The sequence below is a fragment of the Pipra filicauda genome, unplaced genomic scaffold (assembly GCF_003945595.2).
Source record: "Pipra filicauda isolate LSUMZ 115617 unplaced genomic scaffold, ASM394559v2 scaffold80_size11013439_pilon, whole genome shotgun sequence".
NCBI classification, from domain to species: Eukaryota; Metazoa; Chordata; class Aves; order Passeriformes; family Pipridae; genus Pipra; species Pipra filicauda.
In genome coordinates, this window is record NW_024104987.1 from 7,733,809 (window position 1) to 7,750,354 (window position 16,546).

The 16,546-nt window shown below is 57.0% G+C and overlaps 1 protein-coding gene across 7 annotated transcripts in view; it reads right to left on the minus strand.

Annotated features, from left to right (window-relative positions):
- The window catches only part of MXRA7 (matrix remodeling associated 7), a 30,208-nt gene extending 15,124 nt beyond the window's left edge, over positions 1 to 15,084 (minus strand). For 3 of the 7 annotated variants that reach the window (XM_027729963.2, XM_027729938.2, XM_039390204.1), the window contains exons 1-4: positions 14,436 to 15,082; positions 7,185 to 7,280; positions 4,907 to 4,967; positions 929 to 1,028 (exon numbers count right to left, since the gene is read on the minus strand). In XM_027729963.2, the coding sequence (XP_027585764.1) occupies positions 929 to 1,028; positions 4,907 to 4,967; positions 7,185 to 7,280; positions 14,436 to 14,936 (758 nt within the window). In that variant the 5' untranslated portion in view covers positions 14,937 to 15,082. Of the gene's footprint in view, positions 1 to 928; positions 1,029 to 4,906; positions 4,968 to 7,184; positions 7,281 to 14,435 lie in introns of all 7 variants that reach the window. The other 4 variants (XM_027729929.2, XM_039390203.1, XM_027729953.2 and 1 more) reach the window with 4 other exon arrangements.
- Between the last annotated feature and the right edge of the window lie 1,462 nt (positions 15,085 to 16,546).

Below are 16,546 nucleotides of genomic sequence, written 5' to 3' on the forward strand. Positions count from 1 at the left end.
ACTGCTCTCAAGTTTCCTCTTGGTTTTTACACCAGGCCAGCTGTGGTGGTAGACCACGATATGACAGGCAAGGGATGACAAATGCCCCTAAATCATTCTGGGAGGTGCACACCACTGGGAGGAGAATTGAGTCCAACAGCCCTTGTTGAGCCACCACTGGGAAATCAGTTCCTTGGAGTTCACCCAAGAGGGAAGGGGTGTGAGCTGCAGACATCTGTAAGGGAGCAGCCTGCCACAGAGCCCTCAGCTGTGGGGTTATTCCCTTGTATAGGCTGGGAAATCTTGAGCCAGAAAGCTTGATTTCTGTAACAGGACAGGTTCTTCCTTTCTTCATACAGGGCTCAGGAGGACACTTCAGGAAAAAGTCTGACATGGACAACCCTCCATCTCTACTGGGCCCACTACATGGCAAATCCTCACCACTTAGAGCTGAGGAGGCAGCCCTGGGCATGGACACTTCCAGTGTCAGCCCCATCTCAGGGAGCTCTAAAGCCTCACACTCACTGTCTGCTCCAGTATTTCTGAGCTGTGCCCATGTCCTTGGTTTGGAGAACACCCACAGGGCATAGGGAGGGGAAGTAGCTACAGATCAGGTCCTCAACAGATATATATAAACACAGTACTAACGGGATCAGGAGAACTACAGCAGTTGCATCAGCTGGAAAATTTGGTCTAAGCATCCAGAGAAGAAGCTTGAACAGCTATAAAAGTATATAGGGCCACTGTGTCCATCTCCTAAATCAGAGTGACTTCATTTGTTCTCTTGTCTTCCTGGGTGGGAGAGGTCTGGAACACTGGTGCTCTGAGACACTGAGCCTAAGACTACCAGGGCAGTATGGGGAGAGAGAGGTCTGAGCACACCCAGCTTGCTCCAAGGGCACGTCAATCTGCTGGGTTTGGGCAAGAAGAAAAAGGAAACTCAACTTACCTTTGTTCTTCCTCGAGTTCTTCTTTGGACATCATTGACTTGTACTGGTTTCCCCTCAGCTTTCCAGGACTGTATTTGAAAGAGAACGTCCCATCTGCAGCTGGAGAGGGGAGACAAAAAAGAGCAAGAGATCTGTGACCCAGAGACCTCCCCAGAGCACAACCAACAGCGGTGGGGCTGTTCCCTCGGGATGCTCCCTGACCTCCGCTCCTGCAGCCCAAAGGCCGTGGCCACCCCAACACACTTCCTGAGTCGGCTCCAGTCTCCAGAAAGCCTGAGCAGAGCCAGGGAAGCAGTGTGGATTGCAGAGGAGAGCCAAGGTGCTGCTGGCCAGAGGATGGCAGGAGTCCCGGCTGCAGCCAGCACTGGCAACACTGAGGGCTGCTGCGAGCGAGCAGCCTGCTTGGAAGCAGATCCAAGTAAATCCTAAAGCACAGGAACCATATGCTATTGTTCTCCCTGGATTCAAAGCCTTGCAAGCCCATCTTGGCTTATCAAGACATGCTAATCCTGCCCTGATTAACTCCCGGCATTTTCCACTTCTCCTCTCCAGACTTGCATTCCTCCTCCCTTCCCTCCCTCTCCTGTCCAGGGGCCCTTTCCCATGCTTGGGGCTCACGAATGGTGCCACAAAGAGCTGTCCCAGGCCACGTAGCCCAGCAGCTCCCTGCAGCCCTCGACAAAGCTTGTGAAGAAAGGAGATGCCACATGGCAAATCCCAGGACTGCAAACAGCACTGAGCCAGGGCAGCCCCAGGAGCACCAACACAGCTGGATCCAAGTCCCTCTGTCACCAGCCAAAAGACCTGAAGAGGAAACCACGGTTTCCTTCTCCAGGCCTGGTTGCTCTCCCACCCAGCTCGCCAGCCCCAACCCTGTGCTAATTAGAGCACCAAAGCTCACAGACTCTGAGCCAAAGCCGATCCTTTTCCAATCGGATTTTGCTCGAGCACTATTTGCTTTTAAAAACCTCTCCCCTGCTTTATCTTCCTACAGATGGGAGGAAGCAACAGGAGGGGAGGTCAATCCAAAAGGCGGCCCAGGAGGAGCGGCTGCTTTGGGTAGTCGCCTTTTCCAGTTATCCGTGGGCTGCTTATCTGGGAGCCTTTATCTCTCAAGGACTGCAGGACTCAGCTGCTTCACATCAAGCCATCCAGCACTGCTGTTTCCACATCCACCCAGAAGCATCTGTTGCTTCCCCCAACCCTCAGAGCCCTGGGGTGCACAAAAGGAAGATGTTATTGCATTATCTGCATGGCCCCTCAAAATTGCACATTATGCACAAACCAGATTTCGAGGATGATATATCCCAGTACCAGCAGGACTCCAAAAATGGTGAAACTCCCCTGATTTCTGTGGCAGGAGAGAAAGCTCTGACTTGTATATAACCCATGGACCCATCCTCTGCTCCCAGTCACTTAGGAAGCCCCTTCCAATCCTCTCTACTGCCATCATGGGCACCACATTCATGAAAGGTTTTCCTCCTCCACTTGCCCAAATAAAAAGCACCTCACAGCCCCTCTCCTCCCTTCCTCACCCAGAAGGATTCAGCATCAGCAGCTTCCCTTCTATTTTCCAATAAACACTGCCCTTAAGGATTTTTCTCCCTGTGTCTGAGATCAGCTGCTTGATTTAGGCATTTCTCCAACCCCAAGCTCGTGCACACATTCAGCTGCTGCCAGACCCTGGGGACTGCCATGTAAAAGGCAAGTCAGAGCCTCATTTCATAGATGAGGAAACCAGAGATCTCAGAAATGAGCAGTACTAACATCCACATTTCCTCACTTCTTTACAACTCCATTTTCCTGGTCTTGGGGAGCTTCCCTGGGAAGTCCTGGTGGGTTGCTGCTCAGGTACTGATCTGGAGTGTTTCTCTAATCCCAAAATGCCATCAGAGCTCTTGGGGGAACAACAGGCAAACCCTTTCCCTACCATCACCACAAATGTCCCAACACAAGCAGCCCAATGCTCTGGTCCCTGAGCCCCAAACATTCAGCTCGGCCATATCCCACTTCCCTCTGTGGGAAAACCCTCCCCATGGGCAGACAAACAAACCTGGCCAGCTGGAAACAAGCAGTAATGCTGCAGCTTATCAGCCCTTTGGATGGCCACAAAAGTGCATGGAAACAAAATTCAGCTGGCTGCTGCTTTGGGAGATATTAGGAGAAGGAAAAAAAAAAAAAAAAGAGGGTGTAACATCCTGTTCCTTACCCTGGTGCAGAGCAGGAGCTGTTTTGTTACCTTTGTATAGCTCGCCTGATTTCAAGGACAATTCAGATCGTTTCCCTCACGTGGTATTCTGCCAAGTAAACTGAGATTTGGGGTTTTGCCTGGCCCCAAAAGGACAGTTTAGTTGCCACCTCACCAGAAAATAATAAGGGAAGAGGGAGGCAGAGAAACTCCCCTTCTCCCTGCCTACATGGTGTGGTTAAAAAGGAGCCAGTTTGCGGCTTTGGAAACCTCTGGCTGTTTTCTGAGTTCAGGAACTTTCTATGCAGATCGAAAACAAACTTCAGGAAACACTCAGAATAAGGAGAGGCTGGGTTTTCATGTAGGCAGTGAAAACACTGCAGAAATAGGAGGTGACCTACTTACCCAGAGCATCTGTGAGTTCATATTAAAGAAAACATTTGTCTTTCATCTCTCTGCCCTCGCGTTGCCAGCGCTGTGACCCTGAGCTGGCAGGGTGAGAGCAGCCCCAAGAGTGCACCTCTCCCCCTGAACATGCTTGCTCCGTGTTCCACATGTGCTCCCTGCCAGCTCCCTGCCCCAAGTGGGGGGAAGGCTGCTCCAGTGGCTTTTGTCACCACGGCAGCATCCCAGGCTGGTCACAGGCTGCCTGCACGATCCCCACGCGCCCAAGGGGAATCTCTGGCTCACCAGGCAGCAGCTCAGAGGCTTGAGCAGGGCCAAGCGACACGCTGGAGACAGTGAAGGAAGGAGTGAGGCTGATCCCAGCAAAGCCAGGGCAGTGCCAGTATTCCCAGCTGCATCCCTCTTGCCTCCACATCCAGCCTAGCCATCGCTTTGCCCAGTCCCGTTATAAAACACTTCAGAAATGGTGTGAATAATTCAGGAGGGGAGTTGGTGCCTGTCTGCAGGAGATGCTTGGGGAGGATACTGGGTTAGCCTGGACTCACAGCCAGGGACTGTCATCTCCTGATCCCAAGCCACAGCCACTTCAAGATCGTGCCCAGCAGTGCCCAGAGCAGCCCTGAAACAGAGATGAACCCAGGGAGGCAGAGCCCAGCAGAACAGCGTTACTGAGCATCCATTTGGCAGGATAAATCCATCATTCCTCAAATCAGATCTCCTGCAGCCCTGTGTGGTAACCAGTGCTGCAAGGAAGCCTAACAGGGTGGAATAAGTGTATGTTGAGAACCCTGTCTCCAAAAGCGCTTCCCCCACCTTGCAGGAATGGCACCAGGATTAAAATTTGATTCTCTGTGGCATTAGGCATAATCCTCCCAAGCCAGGGGATTGCCACATAGCACCTTAAAACGGCCAAGCAGAAAGTGGGGCAGGGAAGGGGGAACACACCAAGCTCTCCTGCTGCCCCAGCTGGCCCCAACCAGGACTCCTGGGGACATCCCAGCACCTCCAGGGCTGCTCAGGAGAGCAAGAGTCCCCTTCAGACACACATTCTTGCTTGGGCACCATCTGTTTCATTTCCTTAGGAGTGCAGCAGTTGTCACCCCACTTAGTCAATTAATCATTTTCCAATCAACTAATTGGCTAATCAGTTAAACATGGCTCTGACTAAAGCCCCTGGAGATTGTCCTGGATGGGAGCAAGGAGCTTTTGGGGCAGCTGCCTCACGAAGCTACCCCATGGCCAACAGCCCAAGAGCATTTCAGGAAGCAAACAGGGGTAGGAATTTCTTCTCCATTTCCTGGAGGAAGGAGACCATCCCCAAGCACTCGGGGCTTCAGACCTGTCCATACCCTCCCTGCAGGGTGCTGTCTTGCTTGGCACTCACCATCCTTATCCTCCGGCTCTCTCACCACCAGCTTCTCGTTTTCTGAGTCCACCTCTTCCTCCTGGAGGAGTAAAAAACAGAGCAGCCATGAGGAGAAGGTGCTGTGCTAAATAACTGTGCTTGCTTAAGGCACCAGAGCCCTCAGGGCTGGGAAGCAAAGCCCGGAGCGAGGGCTGGACACCCTTTTCCTGCTTCTTCCATGGAACAGGCCAAAAGGGTGCTTGCTAATGAGCGAGGTTTGTTAGTCTGCTTTCCTCTCACTAATCAGTCAAGGGGATCTGGCCCACCCAAAGGCTGCAGACTGCAAGTGCCTCCTCATAATTGAGGGGATATTAAGGTTTTCAGGAAGAACCTGCTATCCCGGTGTCCCCAGGCACAGCCTTGTGCCTGAGCACCCTCCCAGGATGCACCCACTGTGCTCCCCACCCTGTCCAGGGACATGCAGGGACTGAGCCACGGGGACTTCTGTGTGCCCCCAGGCCAGGCTTGCACAGACTGTCCCAGAGCTAGGAAGGGTCCCCAGCCAAAGCCACCTTGCAGCCACAGGCCAAGCAGCTGCTGCAAAGCACAGGAGCACTCGCCAGTCAGGACCAGTGGTCAAACCAGTGCTGGGGGTTTGTGCTGGGACCCCTCCAGGAGCCCTTCCAGCCTCAGCTGGCAGGAACCCCCACAGACACCACAGGCTCCTGCCCATGGACCCCCAGCCTCTTGCTCCTCCAAGAGGTGCCCACACACACACTGTGGTGGCAGCAGATCTCTGATCTCTGGAGCACAGAGAGGAGCAACAACAGCACGTTTTTGGGGTGTTTTTTTAAACTCGAAGCAATTTTGGAAGTTTTGGGGTTGCCTCCTACAAGCTACTACAAGCTTTATCAAGCCCAGATTCCTTTCCCTTGCAGAAAGGCATGCAAACTGCAAGCAGGGAGGGAGAGGAGCATTCCAGTTCTGGAGATAAGTCAAGGACACATGGCAGAGCCCCTGCATGTGTGAGTTCCTCCTGCAGAGCGCAGTGCCCCTGGCTGTAAACCCCTGTGAGCTGAGCCCAGAGTCACCAGCACCCTGGGGCACATGTCCTCCTGCATCCTCCCAGTGCATCCCATGGGCTGGCATGCAAAGGGCAAAGCACATGGGAGAGAGGGGATGGAGCATGGAGGGAGGCTGTTGAGCCACCACATTATCAAGGGGCACATGGGAAAATTTGAGGTGAAGGAGACCCAAGGGAAACATGAGCTAAGAAAGACCATGCACAGAGTCAAGAACTGGCTTTGGATGAGCTGCTGGAGCGTGGCCCCAGCCCAGAACTAGGTTAGTTTGTCATCGGGGAGGAATGTGCATTATTCACAGCCATTTGGCTTCTTCTTGCCACTCTGTTCCCCAGAAGGAGATGCCACCAAGACCCCCGCCCACTGCAGCCACTGCTATTTTGGGCCACACTTCCAAACATGGGCACTTCCCACTGGACACATGGACTCTCCCCGAGGATGGCTGGGGAGGCACCCAAAGGAGCAGCCTCAGAGAGGGTGAAAGGAAGGAATGCTCAGCCCTGGTGACTCAGCCACAAGCCCAGGGCAGCAGTTCCCCAGCACATCCTTGTCTCCCTGTGAGCCTGTTCCTTGCCTGGGCATTAGGAGCTGAGCATTTCTGAGCATTTAACAATGGAAGCAAGCAGGAAATTGGGTGCCAAAGCTCCAAGGAAGGAAAAAATACCTCTGCTCCAACACAGAGAAAGAAACATTTGATGGGAGCAGAGGGAGCAGCCAGGGAAGCCAGGCTGGCAGGCGACAGCAATGTGCCTTGGCCGTCTGGGAAGCCCCTGCTCGTGGCAGCCAGGAGCTCCCTACAGCACAACATTTTTCTGCTTGGATGGCTCAGAGGCAGGTGCCAGCACTTCCCTTCCCCCATGCCGTGGCTCCAGCCTCAACATCCCTGTCCCCATGTCTTGCCAGGGCTGTTCATTCCTGCAGCCATTGCTGCCCCCCTGCCAGAGTCCCCCCAGCTGTCTCAGTGTGGCCCCACTCGCTGCTCCCCCCCGGAGCAAGGCACCGCTCCCTCCACCTCTGAGAAACACATCTGCCCCTGGAGCACTTTTTCTCCCTGGTTTAAATAGGCAAAGCCATTAAAATCCCACCCAACCTCCCCTGGGGGAGCACAGCAGGCAAGTTTAGCCCCCCTCTCCCCATGGCCACTGCTACCCTGGGACAATGTCCCACCCCTGCAGGGATACTGGCACATTGTTTGCTGTGCCACCCTCCCCAGGCTGGATCTCCATCCCACGCACCTCTGCATGGCTGGGAAGTGTTGCATGGCCACACACATCCTCTGCTTGTCCTGTGTGCCCGAGGCTGGATCCAGGTGAGGCACCCAATGGTGGTATCTGGAAAAAGGCAAAAGGCTTTGAGCGCAAACACCCCTGAGCCCTCCTCGTGCTCAACCAACCAGCCCCAGCAGCATCAGCGCACAGGGACAAGTCTCTGGATGCAGCCAGTAGACCATCTTGCCCCCGTGCCCGAGCCTGTGCTGCCTCTGATCCATGTGCCAAGCCATGGCATGGCTGCTGGAGTGAGGAAGGAACACCAGGGATCTCCAGTGCCCAGCCCTGGAGCCAGAGGTTGGAGCTCATGAGTTGCTCTCTGTGGCAGCCCCAGCCTGCGGGACTGGGACCAGTGCAAGGAGCCATCAGTGAGGGGGAGCAGCTCTGCCAGTGCCAGGCTCGGCTCCCCGTGTGTCCTGGCAGGGCTGGAGGCACCTTCCTGGGATGCTGATGCAGCAGATCAGGACTAGCAGGAGGGGAGAAGAGAACAACACAGCGTGCTCAGATCGTTAATGCTTTCAGGGCCTGCTCTGCCAGCTGCCTTCTCCATAATACCCCCTGGAAACCTTCCCATCCCCCTGCAATCCAGAGATGGGGCTTCCCAGCCCTCTCAGCCCCCCATCGGCTCTGGATGGCCTCGACCCCCGTGCAAAGCCTGCCTTCCTCTGCCCAAACACTTCTCAGCTGAGCCTTTCCCTGCTGTGCCAGGAGGGCAGCTGTGGAGGAGGATCTGCGTGGGCAGGGAGCAGGGACATCGTGTTCATCGGCCTTGCAGTGAAATCCAGCACTGGGCTGGGAGCAGCCCCTGGGCTGGCTGGAGAAACGTTCCGCAGGGACAAAGCCCCACCTCGAGCCTGGCTGTGCCCACAGCCCCTGCTAGCCAGGGAGGAGGAGAGAGCCCTCCCTGCCTGGAGCATCCCAGCACCTCCAGGGAGCCTGCCCCAAATTTCAGAGCTCCTCAGCCCTGCCGTGGCCCGTTAGTGCTGCTGTCCCGGCTCCCTCACAGCCACGGGCAAGAACAGCCAAGCCGGGGGTTGCTGTGTCCCAGCCATGGAATGCTCTGAGAGGGGGGGGCAGCATCCAAAAAAGGAAGGGGAAGGCGTTAGGACAACACTGTGAGACTTGACAACCAAAGAGGACACCATGGCACGGCAGGCACTGCTCTTCTATAGAAGGCGCAGCCCAGGGGGAATGCAGGAAGACCATTTCGAGTGGTGGGGAGTGAGGGAAGAGTGGATCAGGGCCAAATGGCAGCAGGAGCTGCTGGAGGAGACAGGACCTGAGTGCTCCAGCCAACAGCCCACAAGCCAACCTCTCTCCACGGTGCACACCGACCACGAAAACCTCCCCGCGGAAAAAAAAAAAAAGGCGAGGAGAAGCAGCTCTGCAGGGAGCCCGCGCACGTCATTATCCGGGAGCATCTGGAGGAGGCTTGACACGGGCCGCCCGGTCCAGCTGCTGCGGCAAACAAAGATCTCATTGCCGCCGGCACCGGCGGGGGGACGCGATCGGCGGCAGCTGCGCGGCCCCGGGGCTGGGAACGCTCCCTGCCTGCTCCCGCTGGCGGGCAGGATGGACCCAGCCCACCCCACAGCACATCCCGTGCCCGCTCGCTCTGTCACACCTCTGCACGGCTTGCCAGGGGCTCTGAAAAGCCCGGGGTTAAAATCCAGCAAGTCATCTACCTTAAATAACAAGGCAGCGATCCATCTGCCTCGGCCTTTGGCAGCTCTTGGCTGCAGCGTTTGTTGGATCATCACGAACGTGCTTTTGCCCTTTAGCTCATGGCCACGAGCGAGACGCCTGCACGGAGCTGAGTCTGTCAGAGGGGGCTTTGGACAAAAGCAGAGTGAGGACAAAACCTTCAGGGACGTTCTGGACACAGACAGCACCAACCAGGACTACACTGAGTCTGCCAGGGAAAGATGGCTCAGATAGAGGAGCTTGGCATCAAGTCCCCAGAATCCCCCCTTGTGGCTCTGCCACCACCAACCCCTCTCCCAGCCCCACAGGAGATGGAAGCCAAGCTCCCCATCACAGCATCATCTGGTTTTCAGCTCATTTCTGGCCATTTCCTCCCCACTTCCTCCATCCCTGGTGCAAACACCCCTGAGCAACACACTTCCTTCTCAGAAAACACATGAGGAGGCCACAGGGCTGGTGTGTCCCTCTCCCTTTCCTTAGTTGAAGGGACAGCCCTGGCACCTATGTGCAGGTCAGGGACCACAAAGTGCCCTGCTCCAGCTTCAGGAAAAGGGAAGATCCCAGACTGCAAAGCAAGAGAAAATTATCTTGGATTAAACTCCCAGGCCCTGTGTGTTGCCATTTATGGCTGCACTTTCTGCTCCAAGCCTGATGCAAGACATTGCAAGACAGAAAGAAAGCAGACAGGAGAGAGTCAGCCAGAAAGAGAGAAGCCAGGAGAAAAGGGGAAGAAAGAAGCCTTTAAAAAAAGACTAAATAATAATGTTGGGCAGAGTTTAGCAAAGCAAAGCAGCTGCTGTGTCGGCAGCTCCCCTTCAGCCCACCACTGGGGCTCTCCATCCTCCCGCCGGCCAGAGAAGCAGCTGCTACAGAACAAGAGCAGTTTTCCAGCCCCTGGCAATGGTCCTGCCAGCTCCAGGGTGCCTGGCAGGGATGTGCCTCACATGCAGATGGCGCTTTGCAGGTCTGACCCCCCCACAAAGTGTGGGAGCATCTGCTCCTGCCAGTTCCCCTATCACGGTTACGGACAAGGACAAGCCACGGAGTGGACAGAGCATTGCCAAAGCTCCAGGACCACCCAGCCCTCAGAGAGGGGTCAGGCAGTGCCAGATCTGATGGGGAAAACACTGGCACGTCCCATGGTGGGGTAAGGAGTTCCAGCTCAGCAGCACCCTCCCCTGCAGGCACCATCACATCCCAGTGTGGCTCCCCTGGGATCACACCCAGATGGCTCATCCACTGCTCTCCCCTCTTTGCTCCGGCCTCTGGCCAGCAATCACCACACACTGGGACATCCCTTGCTGCCCAGATCAGCCAGATGGCATCCTTGAGAGCAGGGGCAGGAAAACCCAGCCCTCACTTGGAAAGCTGACCTGGCAGCTGTTCACATGGATGGGCACTTCAGAAGGCAAAGAGTCCTTGTGGCCTCTGCTCCAGGAGTGCAGAGGCTGACTCCAGGCTGACTCCCAGGGCTGTACCCAGCCCAGCAGGAACTGGGCAGCAGCCAGACTTTCTGGACCCTTGTAGGGGACACAACATAGAGCCCCAATGCCCCCATACCCCACAGCACGTCCCAGCACCAGGCCTGTGCTCCAGCCCATGGCAGGATACGTGCACAGGCTCCCTGGGGGGTGACACATGTCCTGTCTTGCTTCCCAATTTCCAGCCACTGCAAGAGATGATGCATTTGTCATCAGCACAAACTGCTCGGGTGAGAGCTGAGCACATCTGAGCAATCAGGGTCTGGCTGGGGAGCCCCAAATTCCCTGGCAGGGGCCTGTGCCACTGCTAGGGCTGTGACAAAGGGTAGCACATCGCCACATCCCTTCCCAGCACAATGTGGGATGATGGAGCTCCTACCCCAGCCCACTGGCAGTGCAGACACAGCCTACACAGCTGCCAATTAAAGCCAGACTTAATTAGACACCCTCTCCCCTCCGGCACAGGGAAGGCAGGAAGGAGGCATTAAAGGGGGAGATGCTGATTTTTTAAATGTAAAGAGGGTTCCTGCTGAGAGCTAGGTGGTTTGTGATGCCTGGTGTGCCCAGAGGGCACTGGGAGCCCCCAGGATGGCACAGATTGGGAAGGTGGGGAGCACAGGGGAAAGGTGCCAGGAACTTGGCAGAAGAGACAGATGACACAGCCTTTGTACCTTTGCTATCCGGGTGACAGCCCTGCAGCTGCCCTGCTCAGGCAGGGTCTGCATGTCCCCTCTCTCCTACTGTCACCCACTTGACCCTGCTCTGCTTGAAGCCCCCAGCTGCAGTTAACCCTTGGCAAACCAGCCAGGCTGCCGTGCCCAGCAGAGCCTGGCACTGCCTGCTCACCCTCCTCAGCTCCAGAACATTCTGGCCAGGATGGCATCCCAGAGGTGGCTCTGGAACACCACTGAAACCCCCACCTTGTCCCTGCCACCTGCCATTTCCAGGACAGAACTACTCATTAGAGAATTAAAGTTTCTGACTGTTTCTCACAAGGACCACGCTCTGCAGCTCCAGCGATGCTGCTGTTCCCACCCAACAGCTTTTCATTAGGGGATTGCTTTGACAGCACTGCCTCATCCGTTAACAAGCTGGGGATGGGGATGAGAACAGACAATGACAGACTAATTAACTTTATTTCAGTGATGGGAGCCAGCAGAGACAAGGGGAACCACTATCAGCAGTTAATGGAAACAAGGACTCCTTTCCCTGCTCTGCCGCTGCTTCACTCTGTAGCCCTGGGCACGATGTTGAAATGGTCTGGTCACTACAGAGGGGCAGGGAAGCTTCAACCCACACTCATTTCACCAGCCTTGCAGGAGATGGGAGCAGGAGGGAGGCTGTGCCACACAGCTGCCCCAGCAGATACCAGTTTGCACTGGCAGGGAGAAGGGAAGGAGGGATGCAGAGGGATGCACGGCTCCAGCCAGTCATTAGAACACACCAAGGCTGCTCTCCCTGAGCAGGTTCATCCATCAGCATTTCAGTTGAGTGGTTAATGGCTGCGGTGAATCCAAACCAGCCTGGCACAGTACGTGCTGAGCAAACAGGAGGGAGAGAAAACAAGGAATGAAATTAAGGAAAGAAAATAAGGAAAGAAAGCTCTCCAAGTGCCGAGTGCAGCCCTCTGCTTGCTGATGTACTGAAGAGCCCTGAGCCTGCAGCAGCCCCCAGCCAACCTCAGCACAAGGTCTGGGAGCCTCATCTGCTGAGTCACATCAGGGGACCGCAGCCCTCAGCCAGCCAAGACGGGCTGGACAGGGCACAATTCCATCAGCAGCCGCATGCAAAGCACTCACAGCTCTGCCCAGGGCCAGTCCCACCCCTGCCTGTAATACCTGCTGGGCTTGGGCCAGGGTGGTGCTGGAGGAAGAGGATGAAGCAACTTTGAGGGAGCAAAAGCAGGAAACCCAGGGAGACTCTGCAGAGCTGTGGATGGTCTCCTCCACTCTGCCCACGGGATCAGCCCCTGGATCAGCAGCTGGGCACACACGTGTGTGCTGCCTGCTGGAACCCACGTACTCCCTCCACTGTGCCACCCATCCCCGTGGGACAGCCAGCCCGGCCCAGCCTGCACCCAGCAGTCCTGGCAGCCGTGGGATCATGTGCAGGCCAGAGCTCCCAAACACTTACTCAGCAGTGAGAACCATCCCTCCCCCTTCCCACTGCTCCCTACCACCACCCAGACTGCACACGTCTGCTCCCTGTCCTTCCCAAAGGGATGCTGCTCAGGTCCAGGGTGACTTGTCCTGCTTTGCTCCTACAGTGAGGTAATCATTTCCCAGGAGGAAACCTCTCAGGGCTATTCCAGGACCCTCCTCAGCTCCAGTGCCCCCTTTGCTGTAAGAGGGGTTGAGGGCAGTGAGGAGACCCCCAACCCCCCAGAGCCCAGCCAGGCTTCTGGAGGACACAAGACTCCCTGTGCCTTGAGTAAGAACTCACTTCCAGCTGCACTGACCCTGTTACTGCAGCTGTGCTGAGCGGGGATAAGGGAGCTGAGCCCCTCTCTGAAGGCAACAATCTTCGCTGCAGTCCCTGTTTGAAGCAATCGGGGACTGAAGGGCAGCCAGAGGGGAGGAAAACATTCCCAAGGCTTGAGCTAGCGAGGCAGCAGAGGAACTCGTGAGCTCTGGCAGCACTGGATACAGCCATCCATCCCAATGGGGGCTGCACTGAGCACAGAGCAGCCCAAGCTGGTGGCCAGCTTTGGTGCCGAGCTGGCCCAGCCAGGATCCAGCCGGCTAACGGTGGCCGAGGAGCTCTCCAGAGATCCTGGTACTCAAAGGCACCAATAAATCACACGACAGAGAAACAGATGTGCCTTCCAGGACACCAGGATGAGGGAGGGGGCTGGTCGAGAGCAGTAGCCATGGCCAAGGGGTGCCAGGAAGGGGAGAGGGAGAGCTCCAAGGCACAGAAACTGCCAGGGGAGAAGAGGAGGAGCACAGGGAGGAAGAGCCAGGTCCCAGCCCCAGGAGCAGGTCAGGGCTCACTCCTGGGTGTTGCAGAACATCACAGTACAGAGCAAGAGGGAGGCTGCCCCCGGGACCTGCCCCCAAGGTCATCCAGTGAGTCAGTGGAGATGCTTTCCAAGGCTGTCTGCACACTGCCCAGCAGCCTGGATACAGTTGCTGAGGATTACAAATGCTGCTAATAATAGCCAGGAGGCTCCTGGGCCCCAGGCCTGAGCTCCCCGGCTGAAACACGCTGCTGCCACATGGATAAGGCATCTCTCCTGGATTCCTGAGCCACCCCACTACTCAGTTCCCCCCACTGGGGCAAGGGGCCACGTGGGAGGAAGCCACCAAGGCAGGGAGTTCAGGCACCTTGAGGTGTCACCGAGTCCCATCCAAGCTGGGCAAGAGCAGAACAAGATCTTTCCACAGACACTGGGTCGCCCTTTTATTTTTAAACAAGATCCGGTGCTGGAACAGGATTTACCGTGCGTTTATAGGCATCACTGCCCCCACCAGCCCCCCTAGTTCAGCCAGGGGTCAGACCTTGGGGCCAGCATCCTGCTGGGGCTTGGAGGGAGTGGGGCGGTCCCTTCCCTGGGGCAGGCAAGGACAGCCAGCCAGGGACAGCGTAAGGAACCCGGCGCTGGCACGGGGACAGTTCGCTGTTACCCACAGAAAGGGGATGCAGACAGGAAGAATAAACACACGCACATTCCCCAGCACCTGGATAAGCCCCCGGGGGAAGGAAAAGACACCCAGGGGTTAGATGTGCAGACAGTAGACGCTCACACTCTCTTCCCTTAAATCTTCACTATCTTGATTATTTTTAGGAGCATTCCTTGGAGGGCGGGAGTGGGAAGGAGCCAGAAACCTCCTCCCCAAACCTCTGCCGTCCCCGGGGACAACTGTCTCGTCCCCACCCGAAAACAAAAACTCGGGTTTTGCCGGGGACCTTTCCTGTTCTAGGGGAAAACCCCTCCCGCGTTGCTCCGGAGGTACGGGGGTGGTGGGGAGGGGATGGAGGGGACACTGGCTGCGGGGACCACGGGGGAGGGTCCGCGGGAAGCCGGCCTTACCTTGCTCTCCGCATCCTCTCGGTGGTCGGGCTGCCGGGGCTCTGGAGGCGGCTGATGGGGCTCTTGGGGTGCCTGCCGGGGCTCTGGGGGAGCCTGCCTGGGCTCTGGGGGAGCCTGCCGGGGCTCTGGGGGTGCCTGCCTGGGCTCTGGGGGAGCCTGCCGGGGCTCTGGGGGAGCCTGCCGGGGGATGCTCTCGGCCGCCACGGGGCTGGGCTCGGCCGCGGGGCCCGGCTCCGCCGCCGCCTCCCGCTGCTGGGCGACCGCCTCCTTCCCCTCCTCGCCCGCCCCGACCTCCTCCACCGGCACTCGGCTCCCCTCGTCCTCCGGCCCCTCTCCCGGTCCCGCTCCTGCCGCTTCTCCCCCGGGTCCGTCCTCCGCCGCGGGCTCCGCCGCCCGCTCGCCGCCGCCTCCCCGCAGCCTCACGAAGACGGAGGCGAGGACGATGGCCAGGACGGTGAAGAGCAGCGGGACGGCCAGGTACAAGTCCACGGCCAGGTCCATCCTGCCCTGCCGCCGGAGCCCGCCCGACCCGACTGCGCGGCCGCGGGGGGTGCGCGGGCAGCGCTGGGCCGGCGGCGGGGCTGGGCCGGCTCTCGGACGGCTTTGCCCGGCGTCATCCGCCCGGCCCTGCCCACCGCCCCGGCCCCCCCGGCCCTCCCGGCCCGGGCACCCACCTCCCGCACCGAGCCGCCGGCCAGAGACATCCCCGCCCGCCGGGGATGCGCCACCCACATCCACCCGCACCCAGGGGTGCGATTTGGGAAGGGGGAGACCGGCAGAGGAAGGCTCGAGGGGCAAGCTTGGCTCTGCCTGATGCGAGTGTCCAGCTTGGGACACGGGGATCTTTCATTAAACACTGCCCTACATTCACAAAATCATTCCCAGACTGGTCGTCAGGCTCTTGTATGGTGAAATCCTAGAATGATTTGGGTTGGAAAAGACCTCTGAGATCACCGTGTCCAGCCATTAACCCAGCACTGCCAGGTTCACCACTAAACCATGTCCCCAAGTGCCACATCCACACCTTTTTGAACACTACCAGGGATGGTGACTCCACCACTGCCCTGGGCAGCCTGTTCCAATGCCTGACTCCCTTTCAGTGAAGAATTTGTTCCTAATATCCAATCTAAACCTCCCCTGGCACAACCTGAGGACGTTTCCTCTTGTCCTGCCGCTTATTAACGGGTCCCTTTCATAACCACTGACTGGGAAGGTGTCTGTCTCCTGAGATGCTCCCTGTGGGCAGGCAGGCACCCACAGCTTGGTGAGCCCTGACAGGCTGGGGTGTCAGCTGGCCTCCGGGCACTGTTTAATGGCCATTGTTAGCCCTTGGCTGGGTAGTGGAGGGGCTGGCAGGGCCAGGAAGGCTGTCCTGACTCCCCTGGGTGAGGAGCATCTGGCAGCACATCCATGCCAAGCTTTAGAGCATCGCACCACCTTCCCCAGGAGCTGCAATGGTATCAGTGGTTCATCTGTGCCATAAACTGCTGTCACACCCACCAGCTAAGTGGGTGCTGAGAGCAGCTGGGCTGCCAGAGCCTCCCCCCAGCACCTTGCTGCTGGGGGATCTGGAAAACAGGAGGCTCAAAATTCGGGATGTGCCCAAAACCTACCACAGGCTGGCAAGGAGACTGGCCAAGGGGTTGTCAGGTCCTTCCAGACTCTACCACCCAGGATTTCCTGCCTCTTGAAACTGCTGGGAGGATTAGCCAACCTTTTACAAAGCAGGCTGAAATTAGAAGGCCTAAGCTATTCCTGCCAGGGTAAAACCAGCACAGAGCTTTCTCCCAGCTGCGTGCAAGGAGAGCAGACATGGGAATTCACCCCCAAAGCTTCTTCCAGGGAAAAAACTTTGAAGATATCGCCAGAAGTGACGCGGAGTATTTTATTGACTGGCTATAGACAAAACACAAACAAAGATGGGATTAAATCCCCGGGGTGGGAGGAAGGAAGTGGAGCCATGATCCTCCCTGTGTTTGTCTTTATTGGTAATCCTATCAGGCAGGCAATCGTTTGCGTATGGATAATTATATTCTTAGTAACAACCAGCCACGGTACTTATCTCCCCTTGTCCCACAGAGCTTTGCATTTCCTGGGTCCTGATCACCAGA